The 10,942-nt window shown below is 49.8% G+C and overlaps 2 protein-coding genes across 2 annotated transcripts; one reads left to right on the top strand and one right to left on the bottom strand.

The window, feature by feature from the left end:
* Positions 1-284: 284 nt before the first annotated feature.
* Positions 285-2,844, top strand: ETH_00015630 (ribosomal protein S6, putative; the record flags this gene model as incomplete). The annotated part of the gene is made up of 4 exons (XM_013375105.1): positions 285-297; positions 376-1,602; positions 2,325-2,481; positions 2,775-2,844. The coding sequence occupies 4 exons, from the start codon at positions 285-287 to the stop codon at positions 2,842-2,844; spliced, it is 1,467 nt and encodes a 488-aa protein (XP_013230559.1).
* Positions 2,845-5,584: 2,740 nt separating this feature from the next.
* On the bottom strand, positions 5,585-10,806 carry ETH_00015625 (uncharacterized protein; the record flags this gene model as incomplete). The annotated part of the gene is made up of 10 exons (XM_013375104.1): positions 5,585-5,683; positions 6,092-6,199; positions 6,684-6,810; positions 7,017-7,131; positions 7,262-7,312; positions 7,632-7,787; positions 8,035-8,674; positions 9,217-9,351; positions 9,931-10,128; positions 10,687-10,806. 10 exons carry the CDS (start codon positions 10,804-10,806, stop codon positions 5,585-5,587), a joined length of 1,749 nt encoding a protein of 582 aa, XP_013230558.1.
* Positions 10,807-10,942: the final 136 nt, after the last annotated feature.

Genomic DNA, 10,942 nt, shown 5'->3' with positions numbered 1-10,942 from the left:
AGCAGCAGCAGCAGCAGCAGCAGCAGAAGCAACAGCGACGATTGCAGCGACAGCAGCAGCAGCAGCAGCGGAACCAACAGCAGCAGACGCAACGGCAGCAGCAGCAGGAGGGCACAGAAGAAACTGCCTAAAAAGGGCCCCTCCGGGGGCCCCTTAGCCTCTTGCCTGCGGGCAGCAGTACCATGGGGCCCCCCATTTTAGTTCTTTAATCTTTTCTTTCTTTTTATGAAAACGAATTTATTCTGTTGTTGTTGCTGCTGCTACTGCTAGAGGAAATCCTCTTAATGACGTCCTTACGTCTTGGGGGAGCGCAAAGTCTGTCAGCAGCACAGCTGCTGCTGCTGCTGCTGCTGTTGCTGCTGCTGCTGCACGCAGATAGCAGCTGCCTCTCCCTTGCTGCTGAGAAGGAACGGCGCTGCAGACCGCCCCAAGAGCATCGCATAAGACTTAAGCAGCAGCGGCAGCAACAGCAGCAGCAGCAGAGGCGCCACAGGTCAGTGGCTGCTGGAGGCCTGCTGCGGTGTTGTAGCCTGCAGTGCCAGCAGCAGCAGCGGCAGCAGCAGCAAAAACAGCAGCAGGTGCGAGTGCAGCCCCACCGGCCAAGGGAACACAAAGATGCAGCAGATGCAGCATTTATAGGTTTAAGGGTTCCGCAGGCAGCTGCTGGTGCAGCAGCATCGGCAGCAGCAGCAGCAGCAGCAGCAGCCACTGCCGCTGCAGCTGCCGGCCCATCGCCGAGTTGCAGCCGTTCTGCTGCTGCTGCGCGTATCGGCTTCACCGCCTTCCCAGCAGCAGCAGCAGCAGCAGCACCAACTGTAGCAACGACAGCAGCAGCTACAGCAGCAGCAGCACGACACCCACCTCGTTTACTCTGCGGCAATTCGGCCATCAACGGGAGCAGCAGCAGGAGCAGCAGCAGGAGCAGGAGCAGCAGCTGCAGCAGCAGCAACAGCAACAGGAGCCCCCTGCTCTGTAGCTCTCGTGATTATTATAAGGGTTTTGCTTCTCTTTCATATCAGCACAGGCCATCAAGCCTCACGGCAGCAGCAGCAGCAGCGAGAGCAGCAGCGGCAGCAGCAGGGAAGGCAACGGCAGCAAAAACTGCAGCAGGAAAAGCAGCAGCAGCAAAAGCAGTAGCAGCAAACCCCAAACTGAGGACGCGGCCACCCTCACGCAGCGCAGCAGAAGGAAATATCCTGAAGCCGAGGGCAGCAGCAGCAGCTCCTGCAGCAGGCCGTGCAACAACAACTGCAGCAGCACCAGCGCATGCAGCTGCAGCAGCAGCACGAGGAGCAGCCGCAGCAGCAACGGCAACTGGCGCAGCAGAAGCTGAAGCAGCCGGCGCGCGTGAAGCGGCTGCAGGAACACCAGCAGCAGCTGCAGCAGATGCCGCAGCAACAGCAGAAGCAGAAGCAGCAGAAGCTGCAGCAGCAGCAGCAGCAGCAGAAGCTGCAGCAGCAGTGGCAGCAGCAGAAGCACCTCAAGCAGCAGCCTACGGAGCCCGCAGCTATCGCCTTGTGCTGCTGATGAGCGGCCAGCTGAGTGTAGTCGAGACTCAGTGCATAGTGAGGACATACTACTTGCAGCTGCTGCGCGCAAAAGGTAATTAATTTAATTCTTTTTGAATAATTAATTTAGTTTCCATTTGAATAAATAAATAAATAAATAATATTTTAAAAGGAGAGAAAACAATTCTAGACACGTGCGTGCGACGGTGCTGCAGCAAATGACTCGCGAGGCCTGCAGCCGCGGCTGTTGCTGCTGCTGCTGCTGCTGCTGCTGCTTATGTGCATACAGCAGCAGCAGCAGCAGCAGCTCTTGTCCGTCTGGCTGCTGCTGTTTTATTCCTTTTGGGCTCTGGAGTTTATAGCTAGAGTGTCATTTAATTTATTTCTTTCTTTTTTCATTTAATTAAATAAATGACATAATAATTCATTTAATTTCATTTCAAGAAATGCGAAATGCAAAACAGCAAATTAGCTTTTCAAGTTTTCTGAATTTCATGTTCATTTCTTTTTATTTTGATTTAACATTTTTTAATGCTAATTAAAAATTAAATAATTAATTCTTCATGTTTAATTTTGCATTTAACATTTGTTTGTTTCAACTTTGTTCTAAATAATTAAAACTTTCGCATTTTTGCAAATTTGAATTATTCATTTCTTATTTCTAAAAATGAAATTAAAAGAAGTTCAGATAATGAAACAAAGAGGTGGAAGCAAAGGAATAATTAGAAAACAAAAGAAAAGAAAATAAATAGAGTGAACTTCGTTTGCTTTGCTGCTGCTGCTGCTGCTGCTGCTGCTGCTGCTGGTTTGCTGCAGCCAGCAGCGTGAGGGTTTACTACCGGGGCCTCCGGGGTTTGTCAACAGCAATAAAAGGAGAAGCAGCAACACACTTCGTCGAAATTCTCTGTCACCTTTTTCCTGCTGCTGTTCATCCTTTCAGAATGCGGCTGCAGCACGACGCCCACGTCCTCCGGTGCGCCCAAACCCTAAACCCTAAACCCTAAACCCTAAATCGTAAACCCCAAACGCCTTCCGGCGCTTCAGGCCACTCTTGAGACGCATGCAGCGCGTGCGGGTCTGAAAGACTCTGCCTCACTTTTACTGCTCAGGATGTAGGCGACAGCAGCAGCAGCAGCAGCAGCAGCAGCAGCAGCAGCAGCAGCTGCAGCTGCAGCAGCAGCAGCAGCTGCAGCAGCAGCAGCTGCTGCAGCAGCTGCAGCAGCAGCAGCAGCAGCAGCGCTGCGTCGCTTTGCGTGTGCGTCTCAGGTTCATGTTTTTGAATTTGGAAAAGCAAAAAGGAGTGGATCTTGAGGCCCTATTAGCTGCTGAGGACTAGAGCAGCAGCAGTTAAAGACAAGCTGCATGTTTTGCTGCAGTGCAGCAGCAGCAGCAGCAGCAGCAGCAGTTGTGCATATTTAGTGCCACTTCTCGCGCTTTTTGTGTCTCAGAGATAGAAGTTCAAATTGCCAAAAGCTGTTGTCTTTTTGTTTCTTGTTTCCCTCCGAAGTCTCTTTCCTGAACAATTCAATTATATCACTTAATTCAATTAATTAATTAATTAATTTCATTTAATTATTTAATTTAAATTCACTTATCCGCAAGAAGCCGGCAGTGGAACTGAGCAGCAGGCGCGGCAGCAAACGCACCGGCATCACGAGCTGCTGCTGCTGCTGCAGCTGCTGCTGCAGCTGCTGCAGCTGCTGGCGCTGCAGCAGCAGCATGGGAGAAAATTCAGGCCCAGGAGCTGCCACGGCTGCCTCTGCAGCTGCTGCAGTTTTGTAAGTCCGCCCATAGCGTGTCAAGAAGGGGATTCTGCAGCAGCAAACAATTAGTAATTCTTTTTAATTTGTTCAACTTAGTTAAGCAGCAGCAGCAGCAGCAGCAGCTGTCTACCTCGTCAGATAGGCACCAATGGCAGAAGGAGGGCCATGGGACAGGGAAACCACCGTTTTCTGCACAACAGTTTGCCAGGGTGTAGGGTTTAGGGTTTAGGGTTTAGGGTTTGGGGTTTAGGGTTTAGGGTTTAGGACTTACGGAAGACTGCACAAGGCGCCGCCACTCGTCTTCGAGGGCCTCCTTTTCTTGCCGAGTCTGCGGGATGTGTTTATGAAGAAATTAAAAATGAATTGGAAAAATAAAAAAGAAGTAATGATATAAATAAACAAATAAATTCCACTTTTATTTTCTGGATTTAATTGGCTGCAGCAAATTGTTTTGCTGCTCACTTTGGCGAGCTTTTGGTCTTGTTCGTCAATTTCTGAAAATTCAAATTGGCTTGCTTTCAAGTTTACTTGGAACGGGATCTGGGGGCGTCACCTTCTTGAATTGACTCTGTTGCGGGAAAAGAATTAATAAAATGATAAAAATAAACAATTAAAATTTTAATTTTATTTTTTAAGTGAAATGATTCATTTTGTTCAGAGAAAGCTGCGGCTGAGGGGTCGATTTCAAGTTCTTGCCTTCGTATGGCCGGTGGAAAGGCGAGGGGAGGGTGTCGGCTGCCTTAGCCTTTTCAAGATGAATGGATCTGGAGGCGAAATTGAGAATGGGGAATTTGCAAAGATTTATAATTATGAATTTCATTTCGAAAAGTTGTACATCATGGGGCTTTGAGTCGTGCGCGCATCCTCAGCGTTGTCGGTGACGTAAGGCGTGCGCCCAACCAGTGACATGAGCAGGTTCTGAATGACGGCTCGAGGCGCTCTTGAACGAATTCCCATTGAAGTAATGGGTAAAAAGACAGAAAAACAAATTAAAAAGACTAAAGATCGCGTCATTTGGTTCCATTTTGCAGCTTTTTTGCATTTTCGCGCAGCTGCTCGCAAACACCATACAAGGGTTTCGGGTGTCCGTGCAGCTCCGCCAGCTGTTCGCATTCTGCGGATTCAAATTCATGTTTCACTTTCAACTTTTGCAAAGGACCATTTCCAGCTCGTTTTAATTCCAATTCCTCACAAATAACTCCTCCCTCACTAACTGTTCTTCTGTTTCGTAAAAGGCTTATGTGTTCTTGGGTAGAACACTCATTGGTCACGAGGAAAAGCGACGAAATTGATTGCAAAAAAGACGAAGATGTAAAACAAAGATGAAAACTAGTGAAATGAAATTGAACTTATTCTAGTTCTTTTCAGTGAACCTCAACTCCCTAAACCCTACTTGCACTTCTCCACGCCTAAAGCACATTCAAGTTGCAATCAGCCATGAGACTTAGGCTAAAAACAATTTAAGTATTTATTTGTTTCCGAGTTTGACCCGGCAGCAAGTGCAGCAGCAATAACAGCAGCACTAACAACTGCAGCACTAACAACAGCAGCAGCAGGAAGTGCAGCAGCAGCAATTGCAGCAGCCTCGCGCCCTCCATGGTTGACTTTTGTATAAGGAGCTTCCGCCAATGCCTAGCCTAGACCCTAAGCCCTAAACCCTAAACCCTAAACCCTGAAGCGGACATCCTGGAGAAGCGCTTTACCGGGGGTCTTTTGTTGCTATACTAGGCCGTGGCTTCAATTCAAATTGAATGCCTAGTGCGTAGCAGCAGCAGCAGCAGCAACAGCAGCAGCTGCTGCTGCAGATGCAAATGCAGCAGCAAAGCATGCCCCGGAAATAAAAAAAGAATTAATAAGAAGTTCGCTTTCAAATATGCGAATTAAAACTGCCTTTTCATTGCAGCAATGCATCATATACATAATATAATTACATTATAATTAAAATCTTCATTCTGAACACTTCAACAAACATTTGCTTATTTTGCTGCTTCCTTTTGCTGCTGGTGCTTCTTTATTTGCTGCTGCCTCTTGCTGCTGCTGCTGCACTTCACTCCGGCACCAGCAGCTTTTCTATTTTGTGCGTCCAGCTGTCGTAGCGGTAGAACTTCCGGCTGTCCCCAAAAGAACAATCTGAAGAGAGAAAAAAGCCTTAAAGTGCATGCATGCATGCATGCATGCATGCATGCATGCACGCTGGGGCTGCATGCGCTCTTGCATGCGCGCATGCAAATGGGCGTGCAGCGGCTGCCTGAGGGTCTCAGTGGCTTCTGGCTCAGCGCCAAACCCCGAACCCTAAACCCTAAACCCTAAACCCTAAACCCTAGACTCGCCTGCATTGCACACGATCATGTCGTCGGGGTGCTTCGGGTCCACTTTAGTGAAGGGGGGGCAAGTAGTGTCGCACAAAAACAGCTGCAGCAAAAGCATGCAACGCCACCCCACAAACGCATGCATAAAGTGCGGTGTACGTACACTCCACGCTACTGCTAAGGCGACGGACACACAAGCGCCACCAGGCCAACTCGCATGCATGCATGCATGCTTGCGAGTTGGCCTGGGCATGCATGCATGCATGCGTGTATGCATGCAAGTTGGCATGCATGCACACGCGCATGCATGCGTGGACCGTGCGAGTATGAGCGCATGCACGCACGCAGGCAAAATGCACGCATGCGTGCAAACCTGCACGCATGCATGTATGCATGCATGCATGCACGCATGCATGCACGCATGCATGCATGCATGCATGCATGCATGCATGCATGCATGCACGCATGCATGCATGCATGCATGCATGCATGCATGGGGAGGGGGGCTGACCAAGTTGGGAGTGGGGAAAAGGAGGAGGCTGCTGTCTTTGGGCTTGGCGAGGCGGTGGTCTGCGCGGCAGGGGCACAGGTGGGCTTGGCCGAGGATGGTGTTAAGGACCTGCGCAGCAGCAGCAGCAGCAGCAGCAGCAGCGGCAGCAGCAGGGAATTCGTCAGCAATAAAACTCGCAGAAGAGAAGCACGGGAAGCTGCAGCAAAGCTGTAAACCCCCAGAGGACCCCGGAGAGCCAACAGGGTTTAGGGGCTACAGCGGCGAGGGTTTGGGGTTTCAGTTTGAGGGTTTAGGGTTTAGGAAAGGATTTAGGGTTTGAGCGAGGGTTCATGGCCTGCGCTAGAGCTCGGGAAGGGCTGTGAGGCTGCGCAAGGGTTTAAGGCTTGAGTGCTGCACTAGGGTTTAGGGTTTGCGTGCTGCACTAGTGTTTGGGGTTTGCGTGCTGCACTAGGATTTAGGGTTTAAGCGCCTTACTAGGGTTTAGGGTTTGCGCACTGCAGAAGGGTTTAGGGTTTGGGTGTTGCAGGAGGGTTTAGGGTTTGGGCGCTGCAGTAGGGTTTAGGGTTTAGGGTTTGGGGCTGCATGCACTGACGACTTTGTCTAGGTTTTGCTGAATGCTTTCGTTTTCATCAAAACCCCCCGTCAAAAAACACTCGGTGGAAAGAGCAGCATAAATGTCATGTCTGAAAAAGGTCATGAGGCACGAGCCCTGTCGAATCCTGAGCAGCAAAGAAGCAGACGCAAGCCCCCGCTGCTGCTGCTGCTGCTGCTGCTGCTGCTGTGCGGCAGTGGGAGCTCCGCAGCGGTCGCCGGGCTGCCGCTGCGGGCGCTTCAGCAAGTGCAGCAGCAGCAGCAGCAGCAGCCGATGCTGCTGGTGCTGCTGCTGCGCTCGCTGCTGCTGCTGCTGCTGCTGCAGTGCCTGTACCTGCAGGGGCTAGTGGAGAAGCAAATTCTTTCTTTTGCTCCTTTAAACTGCTGCTGCATGCGCTCGATGAAAGGCTGCGTGTACACCGGAGCTACTGGCAGCCGTGGCAGCGACTCTGCAGCAGCAGCAGCAGCAGCAGCAAACGCGGCACGTCAGAAGCTCATTGCGGGCCTTTTGAACCTGCAGCAGCAGCAGCAGCAGCAAGAGCAACGGCAGCGGGAGCAACAGCTGGGGTGTACAGACACCTCGAGCGAAACAAGGGTCATCTGGGCCTGGCACGAAGACGAAGTAGCAGCCTGAGTTCCGCAGCAGCAGAAAGAAGAAATAAAAAGAATAAACAAATAAATAAATGAAATTAAAAGAAAATAAGAAATAAAAAGAGTAAAAAAACATAAATAAAACAAATTAAATCCAAAATTGGCAAAAGATTGCGCGCTGCTGCAGTGTCTTCTGCTGCGCTGCCTTCAAGAAGCTGCAAGTGAGTTGAGCTGCATGCATGCACGGTTTTGAAATAAAATATTGGAATTATTGAAATAAATAAATAAAATAAAATAATTAAATTGCATTTGAAACCCAAGAACGCGCTGCTGCTGCAGGAGCTGCTTCGCTGCTCACTCTCCCCCAGCACTTTGAACTTGTTCACAATTAGGGTGTACAGACACCCCAAACCCTCGCCCAAGTCTTTTCCATTTTCTTCTTCTTCAAAACTCCCCAAAAACACAAAACCCGCAGCAAGGGGTTCTCCGCTGTCTTCCGCCTCCGCAACGGCACCTGCGAAACCCTAAACCCTAAACCCTAAACCCTTGCCCCCAAAGTCCGAAGCCCCCAGCCCAAACCCTTACCCCTAAACCCTAAACCCTAAACCCTAAACCCTCAGCGCAGAGCTGGAGAGCCTAGGGAATTCGCCGAAGGGCCATCTGTAGTTAAGCCGCAATTGCAAGCTCCTTGCTGTCGTCTCTACCCTCTTAGCCCCAAACCCTAAACCCTAAACCCTAAACCCTAAACGCCAAATTCTGACCTGCGAAGATTGCCTCGAGCAGCTTGAGGTCTTTGGGGTTTGTGAATTGTATTTGGCTGATGATGTACCACTGCGTGCTGCTGGGTTTGTTTTCAGCAGCAGCAGCAGCAGCAGCAGCAGCAGCAGCTGCTGCTGCTGCTGCGGGGCTGTCGTCCTCCGCTGCTGCAGCAGGGCCCCTCTGGCTCTTCTGGGCCACTATGAAGTCCGCGAGCTTGTCTATGAGGCTGCTGCTGCTGCTGCTGCCCCCCCACGACTGCAGCAGCTGCTGCTCAATTCTTGCTGCTGCTTCTGTCTCTTCATAAAGAGACAAAAAAGAAAAGTCCAAAGGAGACAGTCTTGGCCCGAAGAAGCTGCTGACGTCTCCGCTGGGTTTGCTGCTGAGGCCCGCCGGCAGCAGGCTCTTGCTGCCGCTGCTGCTGCTGCTGCTGCTGCTGCTGCTGCTGCTGCCCAGGTAGGTGCTGGCTGCTGCTGCTTCCAGCTGCTGCCGCCGCCGCCTCGTGCTGCAGTAAAAAGGGTCTTGCTGCGGCAGCCGCGGGAGATGTACTACTCCAACAGCAACAAAAGGAGACAAATCGGAAGCAAAAGATCCTTCAACTAGCACCACGTGGCCTTCTCCAAACAACCCCAAACCCACTGAACACTGCGCCCACAGCAGCAGCAGCAGCAGCAGCAGCAGCAGCAGAAGGTGGGGCGCAGAAGCAGACGCGGCGCAGAGGAAGCGGCACCGCAGCAGCAGCAACAACAGTAGTAGCAAACACACACTGCAGCACACACTGGGACGGCAGCAGTAGCAGCAGCAGCAGCAGCAGCGCAGCAACAGCAGCGCAGCAGCAGCAGCAAAGAAGCGCTGCTGGCTGTTAGTGAGCTGTTTGCTGTCTTCCTGTGTCTTGACAGCAGATGATAAAGTGCTGAATTGATTGTTGTGCAAAACTTCTCTAACAGCCGAAATACACGTTTGCTGCTGCAGCTGCTGCAGCTGCTGCAGCTGCTGCAGCTGCTGCAGTTGCTGCCAAGCTGCTGTCAACGCAGCTGCTGCAGCTCTTGCAGTTGCTGCCCAGCTGCAGCCACCGCAGCTGCTGCAGCTGCTGCAGTTGCTGCCCAGCTGCTTCCGCCGCAGCTGCCTCAGCTGCTGCCGCTGCTGCTGCTGCTGCTGCTGCACTGATTAAAATGGCATTTATTCACCTGAGGATGCAATTTTAATTTAACTTTTGTGCAAAAACCTTCCAAGAAAAGTTCCTGGTTTGCGTCGGCCCCCAGACAGCCCAGCAAGAACTGGGTCTGGTGGAAAGCTCTGCTGCAGTGGTCCACCAGAGTCACCTGCAGCAAAAAGAACAAAAGAATTAATTTAAATTGCCAATTTAAAAAGAATTTAAAAGAAAAAAAGGAAAAAGAGCTGCCAAAGACGCAGACAGACTGCTGCTGCTGCTGCTGCTGCAGCAGCAGCAGCAGTCTGCAAAGGGTTAGCGAGGAAACTATTTCAGTGCGCCAAAAATGCGCCAAATGAGAAGCAGAAGCTGCTGCAGCAAGACCAGCAGCAGCTGCTGCAGCAAAAGAGACACGCGCACGAGCAGCAGAAGCAACGAGAGCAACAAAAAGAGCAGCAGCAAGAGCAAAAAAACGCCACAGAAGCAGCAGCAACAGCAACAGAACGAGCAGCAAACGCAGCGGAAACCGCCGAACTAGCAAAAGCAGCTGCAAAAATAGCAGCAGCAGCAGCAGCAGCAGCAGAGAGAGAAGCACTAGTAGCAGCAAGCGCAGCAGCTGCAAAAGCAGCAGCAGCACAAGCACAAAATTCAGCAGCAGCGTCCGCAGCAGCAGCTACAGCAGCAGCAAGAGCAGCAGCAGCAGCAGCTACAGCAGCAGCAAGGGCAGCAGCAGCAGCAGCAGCAGGCGCACTTTGGTTTTCTTGGCTGCGTCGGGGGCTTCGCGTGCATTTTGCTGCTTCTGGAGGCGAAAGAGAGAAGTGTCTCTGCAGCGCTGCAGCACGAGGGCAAATCTTTTCAAAAACATTTTGCTGCTGCTGCTTGCTGCTGAAAGGAGACACCCCACGCCCCCCAGCAAGCTGCACCGCGGGGACTCTTCGCTGCAGAACCGCTGCAGCAGCAGCAGCAGCAGCAGCAGCAGACACACGCATTTTTTTGTCCTTTTTTTCTCTTTTTTGTTTATTTTTTGTTCTTATTTATTTATTTTTTCATTCATTTATTTGTTTGTTTGTCTCTTATTTGTTTTTTTATTTTTCTACTTTCGTCTCTTCTTTTTTTGACCCACTTTTGTTTATTTTTCCTCCTTTCTGTTTTTATTTTAATTTCTTTTTAATCCTTTTATTTGTCTCTTTACTGTCTTTCTATTTGTCTCTTTTTGTCTCTTTTTTTATTCCTTTTTTTCCTTTTTTAGTATTTTTTTGTTTATCTGTTTTTATTTATTTTGTTGGCTTTTTATTTTATTTCTAACTTTGTGTTATTTATTTATTTATCTCTTTTTATTTGTTTACTTCTCTAATCCCTTTATCGTCTACTTCAATTTCTTTTAATCATTTTTAATTTTAAATTTAATTTTAACTTAAATTTAAATTTAATTTAAATTTAAAATTAAAAGTAAGTTTAAATTTAAAATTAAAATTAAACTTAAATTCATTTCTTTTTAATATTTTACCTCTTTGGATTCGTCGAAGGCAAACCCGGGAAAGTCTTTGAACGCGTGCAGCACGAAAACGCACTTGCTGCTGCTGCTGCTGCTTGCTGCTGCTGCTGCTGCTGCTGCTTTTAGCCTCATTGCTGCTCTTCTTTGCTGCCGCCGCAAACGACAAAAGGCCAAATAAGAAGACAAGAAGGCGCTTCGCCTGCTGCACCCAACGCCTGCTGCTTCCACGCTCTGCACACCCAAACCCTAAACCCTAAACCCTAAACCC

Source organism: Eimeria tenella, genomic scaffold, assembly GCF_000499545.2.
Source record: "Eimeria tenella Houghton genomic scaffold, Eth_scaff252, whole genome shotgun sequence".
In the NCBI taxonomy this organism is placed as follows: domain Eukaryota; phylum Apicomplexa; class Conoidasida; order Eucoccidiorida; family Eimeriidae; genus Eimeria; species Eimeria tenella.
Note: the sequence above shows the minus strand (reverse complement) of the source record. Positions and strands in the feature narration are given on the sequence as shown.